Raw genomic sequence first — 11,104 nt, forward strand, 5'->3', positions numbered from 1 at the left:
ATAAAAAATATGAATGCATATGTATATAAATGAATTTATCATATTAAAAATTAATTTTTAGAAAAAAATTCATCATTAAAGGTAAAAAATATACGTCACATTTCTCCTGGAAAAGATTAATTGAATTAAAGATATGTTCCTATTTTGATTAATTAACAATTTAATTAAAACTCCTATCAGTGTTTTTGTTATTAGTATTATAAATTCTGTATTAAAAAACAAAAGTTACAGCATGTAGTTTTTAAAAATAAATTAGTGAAAGAAAAATGATCGTCATTCTTGCAAAGTTGCTTTAAAAACTGAAATAAACAACAAAAAAATTAATTAAAAATATATCTTTAATAATATATTAAAAAAATCAACTTAAGGAAATAACAAACCTTTTCAATAAGCAAGTCGTTCTAAAAATGTAAAATTATTGAGATCCTTTCAAACTGTTATTAAAAATTCTTTTTTTGTTTTACTAAGCCATGCAAAGACTTCTAAATAAAGCATTTAAATAAACTTCACCTTCATTAGTTAGCAAGTAGGTGAATAACTTCGCTGTCATTTATGGGCCTCTAGCTGATGTTAAGTTTGATCTTGAACACTTAAACAAGCAAAGCACAAAGATTTAACAATTCATCAACATATATCGTAAGCACGGTCACTAGTTTGCTTCTATTGATCCTCTTAATCTAGTTAACAGGTAAATTCTTAGCCATATTTCTATTCTATAATATATCTTCACTTTTCAGATCCACTTCCCTATCACATAAAATGTAAAAATCAAATAAAAAAATAACATTTTAAATCAAAAGATCTTCAGAATTTGTAAATCCACTTGATTTTGGTATTAAGTATACTGAAAACTATTAGAAGGACATTGATAAAGATTCTTCTTACATTTCTACCCTTCCTGAAGCCTAGGAAGTAGCTTCATTAGAATAATACTTGAAGAGAGTCTACTAAGACACTGTCGGTGTAGAGTTCGAGCATGTCAACGATCCAGCTGAAAGAACTTGGCTTTACTATAATTTCGAAAGACACTAGCTGACTGAATTAACTAGCTTTGAAAAAGTTAACATCCACTCTCTTCTCAGTCAAACTGAAGCTTTAGATCATTTCCTACATAAGAAATTCTAAACTTTCGTAAAAAATACTTTTCAAAAAATAAAAAATAACCATTCAACATTTGCTTATTCAAATAGAAAAGATATGCAGGTGAAGGAGCAGAGTCTTCTATTGTAGGTTTAAAAACTATCTTGGCCAAGGCTAGCGAAATGGGTGTAAAAATAAAAATTTTCTATTTTTTATTATTACGTTATCATATTAAAAACTGAAATAAACAATCAAATAGAATTTCATAAAAAATTAATTAAACAGGGCTTAAAAATTAATAGTTTTATTTAAAAAAATATAGCAAATAAAAGAAAAAAGGAAATAATAAAGGAATTTGCATAAAAAAATATTAAAATTATTAATTTTTACAATAATATAAAAGCAGTTTATCAAATAGATTTTTCTTTTTTTTAATTATTAATTATTTAATGTTTAGGTTGAAGATGCAGTTATTGGCATGCCTCATAGAGGTAGATTAAATGTTTTATGCAACTTATTAGATTATCCTGTTGCTGATTTACTTAGAAAGATTAGTGGACATCCTGATTTACCAAATGAGTTATACAACTATATTGATGATGTCGTCTCTCATATTGCAGTTTCAAAGAAAGGTAAATTATACGCTGGTACTGGCTGTAAAGAAAGACCTATTAACGTTTCTTTACTTCATAATCCTTCTCATTTAGAAGCTGTCAATCCAGTTAGCATGGGTAAGGCTCGTGCTAAAATGGATGAAAAAACTAAAACAGAAGTCCTCAACATTTAATTGCATGGTGATGCTGCTTTTTCTGCTCAAGGTGTTGTTTATGAATCATTTGCTTTAGGAAAAGTTCCTAAATTCTCTGTTGGTGGTACCATTCATATGATAGTCAACAATCAAATAGGTTTTACAACCAATCCTATTGATGGTAGAGGTGGTTTTTACTGCAGTGATATTGCAAAGGCTTTCGATACACCTATTATCCATGTAAATTCTGATGATCCTGAAGCTATTCACAGAGTTTGCAAATTTGCTGTTGAATATCGTCAACGTTTCTAAAAGGATATTTTAATCGATGTCATTGGATATCGTCGTTATGGACATAATGAACTTGATGAACCTGAATTCACTTAACCTCACATGTACAATCATATTAAAAATACCTAAAAGACATGCCCTCAATTGTATGATTCCAAACTTATTGAATCTAAAATTGTAAAAGAAGGTACTTATTAAAAGATTAGAGAAAAAACCTTTGCCTATTGTGAGACAGAATTTGAAAAAATTCCTTCTATCAAAAAAACTGTTGAGGAATACAAAGCTGATAAGCATAATTCAGCATCTGCTTTCCGTTAAAACTGGAAAAATATGGATTTCAGTTAGTATGGAGATAACAGTAGACCTACTGGCTATAATGCTGATATTTTACGTCAACTTGCAAGATAAAGTGTTGTGTTACCAAATGGATTTTAAGTTCACAACCGTTTACAAAAGAACTTCATCTAATCTCGTATGAAAGCTGTTGAAAACAACTCTCTTGATTGGTAAAAAAATAAAAACATTTTTTATTTCTTTAAAAATTATTTTCGATACTAACTTTCTAAATAAGTTTTAATATATAATAAATAAACACTCCTTATAGATTTATAGATGAATAAATAAATTTAATTTAAATAATTAAATAAATAGGGCAACCTGTGAAGCTTTAGCTGCAATGACTTTGTTGGAAGAAGGTCACACTATCCGTTTCACTGGTGAAGATGTTGAAAGAGGTACTTTTTCTCAAAGACATTGGGTATTCACTGATTAAATTACTCACAAGCACTGGAATCCTATTTAAGTAAATTATAATTAAAATTTAAAATAGTCAATCAATAAAAATTTATATGTAGGAGTTATATGAAGGCTTCAACAAAGGTAAATTGTATGTATATAACAGTCCTTTAAGTGAAATCGGTGCTCTTTCTTATGAATATGGCTATTCTTTGGAGTCTGAAAGAATCTTTTCTATTTGGGAAGCTTAGTTTGGTGATTTTAACAACAGTGCTTAAGTAGCAATTGACACTTTCTTGACTTGCAGTGAACATAAATGGGCTAGATAATCATCTCTAACTCTTTTATTGCCTCATGGTATGGATGGTGCTGGTCCTGAACACTCCAGTTGTCGTATGGAAAGATTCTTATAAATGGGTAACACTGATGGTATTGACAGAAATCTCACTTACGCAGGATACAATCCTAATAGAAGTCCCTCAAAAGTAGAAGATCAATAATTCTACATGAGCCACTAAGATGTTAACTTCTAATTAATTAATCCAACCACTCCTGCAAACTATTTCCATGCTTTAAGAAGATAAATGCACAGAAATTACAGAAAGCCACTAGTTGTAGTTGGACCTAAAACTTGTAATTTTATTTTATTTAAATATATATATATAGTTTAATCAACAAACCAGCCAATCAATCAAAAATAAATAGATCAATAGCGCTTAAAAATTTTTAATTTAAAAATAAATTTTAATCATAAAAAGTATACTAACATAATTACTTATTGATGACCATATATAATAAAAAATTAAAATTTTAGATTTATAGGAATAAATTAGCATCAAAATTATCATGATTTTTTAATTTATTTCTTTACAATTGATTTTACATAATTAACTGAATTAGAATGAAATTATTTTAAATTTTTATATAATTTTTAATATTTAAAAGTGATAAGACATTAATTGGCTAAATCTACTTTTGAAGATATGGGTGAATAAACAAGATTCAAAGAAATCATTTAAAGATTAGAAGTTAATCACAAAACCAAAAACATTATTATTATGACAGGAAAGTTCTAATATGATGTTTATAATTAAATTGAATAAGCTAACAAATAGGATACCACAGCTCTTGTAGTCTTAGAAGAATTACTTCCTTTCCCTGAAGAATAGCTTAAAACTATTCTTGCTAAAGCTGATGCTCATCATGCAAATGTAATTATTTATTAGTTAATTAATTTATTTTTTCAATTGTTTATTTTTAAATTTTAGATTTATTGGGTACAAGAAGAACATATTAACTCAGGAGCTTATGTTTATAGTGAACCACATATAGCAAGAATAATTAGAGAACTTAAATTTAAAAACCAAAAAATAACTTACGTTGGTAGAAAGGCTTCTCCAGCCACTGCTACTGGTAGATCAAAAGAACATCCTCAAGAATTAAAACAAATACATGCTTATATTGAAAAAATTATTTCTTAATGATTCCTTCTTTCTCATATGTCTCTATCTATCTATCTAAATAAATAAATAACTTACTAATTAAATATTTTTCTATCTATCTATTTATTTTATGGATTGTAAACCATTAACTAAATAATTTAAGCTTAATTATTTCATTCTTAAATAAGTAACCAAAAATATTAAAAATTAATTCTATTGCTAAAAAGACCAAATTAAAGTTTTGTAAAATTCTTTAATTAAATTGGGTTTAAATAAGGCATTTATTTATTTTTTTAGATTTATTAAATTTATAATATTTCGTATATAATTAAATTTTATTTTAAGTTTTTGTTTCTTCTTATTGATTAGCTTTTATATTTTTTTATCAGCTTTACTGAAAATAAAAAAAATTAAATTTGTCTTAAAAATTGGTTTTGCATAGAAGTAAATTTTAAATAATCAAAAGTATTTATTTAGTTAAGTTTTATTATATGTTTTATCATTCATCAGAAATATGTATTGTATAAATTGACAAAGTAATGTTTTAATTTAAAAATATCTTAAAATTTTTAATAATCTGCATGAGGATAAATAAAATATTGTCAAAATTATGGATCTAAAAATATTTTTACTATTATTAATCGAAAGGAAATAATAGATCTAATTAAAGAAACCTATATAAAAAATTAAATTAAATCGCTTTTAGGATTATTTTTATTTCAAAAAACTAAGGCGAATTAAGTGATCTTTTTGACCCTTTTATTTGAATATAATCGAATTCATACTATGATAGTGTTTCTTTATTTCTATAAATTTATTTTTTTAATTGTAATATTTTTAACATTAAGACTTGATTTAAAATATAAAAAGATTATGACCATATATTAATTAGTGTTTAATGAATCGATTTACTTATATAAAATTAATTGATAAATTTTAAGAATAAAAATGTGGGAATATTATAAGCATATAAAATGCTATTAATTACTTTCTTCAAATAAACTTTTTTATTTAAATATTTTTTATTTTTTGGATGCAGTAGATTAAACTTGATATTTGATTGAGAAAAAATTACTTTTAAATTATATAATTGCATAGAATTAAAATAAGTTAATGAGAGAGTGAAATTAGCTATAGAGAAAGAAATATAGTCATAGAGAGTACTAGTTTATAAATATTCTTAAAGTGTTTTTATTTATTTATTTATTTATTTGTTTGTTAATTACTTGCCTAAAAAATTTCTAATTAGTTTGTAGTTTGCAGATTAAAGTAAAATTTGCTCTAAAATTTAAAAAATCAAAATGAATTAATCATTCATTATAGATTATTTAATTGGTAAAAATAGATGCCGATGAAAAGAAATAAAATTTGAAAGCAAATAAATAAAGGTCGAGTTAATATTATTATTTTCAATATTTGATTAATTAAGTAAATAAAATAAAAATGATTGAATAGTAAATAGGATTAATAAAAGCGATTACTAGTTTATTAATGAATAAATTAATAAATAAATGAATGAACGAACGAAGGGTTAAGAGATTATTAATCTATAATTTTAAAAGAAAGGAACTTGGTTGTATTTTTTTATTAGTTTTTTTAATCAATTAAATATCTTTACTTACCCTTAATATTAGTTAGTCAATTTAATTAGCAATATACTGAATAAATAAATAAACAATCTAGCAAGCAAGCATAGAAGCTAATTTATAGAGAGGTGTTTGTAAATTGATTAACTCTTATATAGGTGCAAGAGCAAGAACATTCATCAGTAATTAAGGATGAAGAGTAGCAAAATTAACAGCCAAAAGAGTTAAGAATATAAGGATGAAAATTTGACTACATTAAATACTGAGTAAAGTGCTCATAATCACACTCAAAAGAGATAGTCAGTCAAAAATTCTACATTAAAGAGCTAGCAAAAAATTGGAGATAGCAGCAAACCAATAATTTCTACTAAGACAAATATTGAAAATTTTAGTGGAAATTCAGCAACTATTGGGCAAAATCATAGTGGTTCATAAAATGCTGCTAGTTTTTAGCCATCTAAAACATTTTCTATTATGAGCAGGATCTTTTAGAAATAAGGGAATAATGCAAGTTCTAATGTCAAAAGCAGAGTTAATTTTGATAGCAAGACACAAGTTAACTTCATTTAGAAATAACATTCTCTTAAGAAAATAGACCTTCATACAGACTCAATCATGCGAGATCCACTTGTAAATGTATTCCCTGAAGGAATGCCCAGAAAACATATTCTATATAAAGAATTACTATAAGCCTATTTTAACGGTGATATTACTATGAATGAGCTGATTGATTTGCGCAATAAGTATACTATGAAAAGAGAGAGAGTTGTTTCCTTGCCTTTGAAGGACGATGAATAGCAGCTTCAGCAATTGAATGAAAAACAAGATTAAAAAGCAAATAAAAAGTTATGGGAGCAAATCCGTCAACTTAGATAAAAGTAATTAAACAAATTCAAGAATAATGAAAAAAGAGCTTAAAGGTCAAGCATAGTTATCAATTCTCCTGGAGGAATGATCTTAATGAGAGCAGACTCAATTCAGTCTGGAGGACTTTAATCATAAAATTCTTTTTCTTAAGCGACTTTGTCAAGATAAGATACAAAATAAGATATAGGAATGGAGTAAATAGATGAAAAGGAAGAGAATTAAAAATTCTATGAAGATGAGATTACTCAAAAAAATAGTAACAGCTAGTCTGATCAGCAGGGAGTTAAAAAGATTACAAAATTTGGTTCTATAATATTTGATAAATTGCTTAATATTAAAGATAAAGTAGAGCACAAAAAAGTAATATAAATGAAACAAAACAAGCAAAACTAGAATTAGTTTTTAACTCAATTTGAAGAAGCTTAGTAGGAAGTTATAGAAAAAATTAAAAGAGGAGACCTTTTGCAAAATGATCTCTCTCACAAGTATTATGTAAAACAGTTCATAGAAAGAAAAAATTTAAATCATCTCAAGATTCTTGCAGATAAAACTGCCTAAAGTAATAAATTAAAATGATTATTAGTTAATTAATTCTTTCATTAATATTTTTCTTCTTATTACAAATTAATTGGAGATTTTAATTTTTATAAGCACATTTTCTATCTAATTCTATCTTCAACTTTCTATAATATGAATCAAAATGATTCAATCAATAATTATCATTAATAACATTTAATTTTTAGTATTAGCAATTTAAAATAAAATAATTTTAAGATTATTAATTATTCTTCATATTTAATAATCACAATAAATAATGCTCAAAGCATAAACATAATTTAATATGAATATATTAATCAGTTGAAATAATTTTATTGATTTATTGAAAAGAAAATTTTAAATAATATTATTGATTACCATAGTTTAATTTATTTAAATATAAATATAAAATACAAATATAAACTAATATCTTATGCTAATATCTCAAAAAAACTTAAATAACTACTTTCTCTAAAGAAAGTTTGAATATAACTATTCGATACTTTAGTTAAATTATCAAAAATACCATCCTTTTAAAAAAAATTTATATTCTATTCATTAATAACATTGCTTTGAATTGTAGGAGGGTAGAATTTTTTGGATTATAATTTTTTAATGTTATATTGATTTTTTAAATTGAAATATCCTTAAACGATCAAACAATTAAAATTTTTAATTTAATTTCATTTAATATAATAAAATAAGTTGAAAGCTTAGTAACAGCCAAGACTGTTAAAAAAATGAATGAAGATTTCAAAGCTAACAAACATAAGATTTTTAAAGAAATAGAAAATGCTGCTGATGAATATTTAAATAAATTACAACTAAAAAGAAATTTACTAGAACTCTTTTCTCAAAGTAATACAAATAAGTACGAAGAACTTGAACAGCTAAAGAACTGGAGATAGCAAAATTCTAAGAAAATACTGAAGGAATAGTAAGAAAAACACATGCATTAATATCAATTTGAAAAAGAATAAAAAGAATTAGAGTAAGAAATAAAGAAATAAAGGCTACTTTAAAGTAGACTTATGAGAAATAGCATGGATAACATTTCAAATACCAATTCAAAATAGGAAAATAGTTCATCTGTTGAAAATATTAAAAATAATTATTTCACTTCGGCTTAGAGATTGCAATCAAATTCATTAAGCTATAATAAAAATTTTAGTTTATAACAACCTTCTATTATCGGACAGTTTCTCAAAAAAGAAATGAGTTCTCCATCAATTTTTACTTAGTAAAGGAATTTAAATTCAATAAACACATAGAATGGATATGGTATCATTAACAATATTAACCCAAAATCATTAAGTATCCCTTTCAGTAATTAAAATAATATAAACTTCAACTAAAATACTACAAATTCAACAATTTTGCATGTAAGCAGGACTTCAATGACTGATTATAACTCGATTCTTGGAAATACAACAAATATAGGAAAATAGGCTTAAATCACTTAGAGCTATTAAAATTAAAAGCCACATAGAACAAATATTTTGTAAAGAAAGCAAACTGATGGACTATTAACAGCTAAGGGAGGCTAGAGATACATTGAAGATTACATGAATATAAATGGAACTGCTTCATCAACAGCTACTACTTCAAATTCAAACAAAATTAATAATTTATTCTCACCGTAAAAGAATAAGGGCTTCCATCTTCCTTAGAATATTTCGCAAATTGGACCTTACGGATAAAAGGTAGTTGATCTTGATCATAAAAATAATAATTAAAAATAGACATCAGAGTCTAAAAGGAAGAATTATTAAAAAAATGAAGTAGATTAATTATCAAAATCTGCTTTAATTGAACAAAGTAAACAAGATGATCAATAAAACTAGAAGTAAAAGGAAAATTAAAAAATAACAATAAATTACCTGAACAAATCTAAAATTATTAATGAGCATAATAAGCAAAACAAGTAAACGATCTTCTTGAAAGATTTATATGATTTATATTCACAAGAAGAGTTATATAGAAACACAAACTAGCTTCGTACTAGAAGTAAAATGCTTGTATCAGATAAAGAGAACTTATAAAACTTTTACAAGAGTGAATATGAATACAAAATAATTAAAAGAAATGCCAATTCATAAACAGACAGATAAAATTCATTCTATAAAACAGAAGGAGATAAATCAGTAAGCACTCTGGCTATTCCAGAAATAAAGTAAAATAGAGTGAAAAGTGAGTCTAATTGTTTAAATTCTACCAATATGAATAAGCAAAACTACTATCAAATATAAGGTCACAACCAAAATGAAGATAGCTTGATTGAAAAAAGTAACAGTTAAAATTTCAACAACATGAAAAATAATAACAATAATTTGGATGATTCTGAAAGTGGAGACTCTTCATTACCTTCTATCACTGAAGCTTAGCTGGATTCATATTATTCTCAAAGTAAACATATCTAAAAAATGATACTAAAAACAAAAGGAAATACCTAGCTATTTGCAAGGAGAATGAAGAATGTTATTAAGCTTAAAGAAATTAATGAGTAAGTTATTTATTTATTTCACTACTTAACCAATAAAATAATATTAAAAAAAAGATATAAACTTTAAAAAATTCAACTTTCATTGATTTTAAATAATTTAGTTAATAACTTTTGTAAAATGCTTTTTATTTAAATAAAATAAATTTTAATAAAGAGCTTTTACAATTTAATAATTTTTTTTCTTTCTTAATTTGAATTTAATATTTAATAGGGGTATTAATAAATGTACAAAGATGAAGTTGAATCACAAAAGCATTAAAAATTATTGATTTTTCTTAATAAAAATTTGAATATTAGACTAAAATTATTTTAAAGTATTAAATAAAAATAAATATGTAAATAATCAATCAATCACAAATATACAAATAATTTCTTTTTAACAAAAATAAGTTAATATTAAAACTACTTTTTCCTCTTTAAATTAAATAAAATAATTTAAGATAAAAAATATATTAAAGATAAATAAATAAACTGTAAAAATTGAAATGAACTTCAATTGCTTCCTTGCTTTTATGTTTATAAACCAAATTAATAAAAGTAATAAAAGCATTTATTTTTTTGTACACTTATTTAATGTATAATTATTCTTCAAAACAGATAAAATTTAAAATATGATAGTCTTATTTCAAATTTTTGCAATTCTTTAGATTGGTTGTTTGTTTGCTCTGCTAGATTAAAAATACTTCAAATAATTTAGTAAAATCATTATAAAATATTCGATTGTTTTAATAACAGAAAGATATATATTTCATTAGTTGAGTATGTCTTCCTTACTATATATTAAGCTAAATATATCAAAAATGATAAAAGATTTTTAAATAAATACAAAGTATTATTTTTAGAATCATAATCTTATTAATTTTCACAATAAAATACATAAAATCTTTTACTAAAATTTTTTGCTGCTCAAATTATTAAATTTGATTAAAAGGGAGATTCAAGCATTTGCTAGCAATTTTTATAGTGAGAATTTTGTATTTATTAATTTAAGACTATTGTCTTTTAAATTAGGATGAATTATGAAATAATTTGTTTTTTTTTTTAATTCTAGAAAGTATTTAAAAATACAAAATTTGCCCCTACCAAAAGTTTGAAATTTTTACATTAAAATTAAAATAAAATACCAATTTTTTTTATTAATAGGAAAATCATCATTAATAAATCTATTATAATTATTTTTATAATTTATTTGTTGCTGTTAAAAATATGTCAATTTAAATTATAGTGAGAGAACTTAACATCCATCCGGGATATTTTGTCACAGATATAGATATGGAAAATCATTTAATTTTTTTATTGTGAAATGAGTACGATT

General features: G+C 24.1%; 3 protein-coding genes across 3 annotated transcripts in view; 2 read left to right on the forward strand and 1 right to left on the reverse strand. All coding sequences in view use genetic code 6, as the record gives it.

Annotated features, from left to right (window-relative positions):
- Nucleotides 1-470: 470 nt before the first annotated feature.
- On the forward strand, nt 471-4,338 carry TTHERM_00954380 (oxoglutarate dehydrogenase (succinyl-transferring), E1 component; the record flags this gene model as incomplete). Its single annotated transcript, XM_001018061.2, has 8 exons — nt 471-688; nt 801-1,131; nt 1,191-1,268; nt 1,538-2,625; nt 2,771-2,921; nt 2,974-3,487; nt 3,800-4,065; nt 4,123-4,338. 8 exons carry the CDS (start codon nt 471-473, stop codon nt 4,336-4,338), a joined length of 2,862 nt encoding a protein of 953 aa, XP_001018061.2.
- Nucleotides 4,339-5,807: 1,469 nt separating this feature from the next.
- TTHERM_00954390 (transmembrane protein, putative) lies at nt 5,808-10,058 on the forward strand (the record flags this gene model as incomplete). Its single annotated transcript, XM_001018062.3, has 3 exons — nt 5,808-7,308; nt 7,992-9,789; nt 10,001-10,058. 3 exons carry the CDS (start codon nt 5,808-5,810, stop codon nt 10,056-10,058), a joined length of 3,357 nt encoding a protein of 1,118 aa, XP_001018062.2.
- Nucleotides 10,059-10,998: 940 nt separating this feature from the next.
- TTHERM_00954400 (hypothetical protein) overlaps nt 10,999-11,104 on the reverse strand; it is a gene marked incomplete at both ends in the record, with an annotated part of 240 nt that continues 134 nt past the window's right edge. The window contains one exon of the mRNA XM_001018063.3: nt 10,999-11,104. This exon is cut by the window's right edge and continues 134 nt beyond it. Within this exon, the coding sequence (XP_001018063.3) occupies nt 10,999-11,104 (106 nt within the window).

The sequence above is a fragment of the Tetrahymena thermophila genome (genome assembly GCF_000189635.1).
Source record: "Tetrahymena thermophila SB210 genomic scaffold scf_8254602, whole genome shotgun sequence".
NCBI classification, from domain to species: domain Eukaryota; phylum Ciliophora; class Oligohymenophorea; order Hymenostomatida; family Tetrahymenidae; genus Tetrahymena; species Tetrahymena thermophila.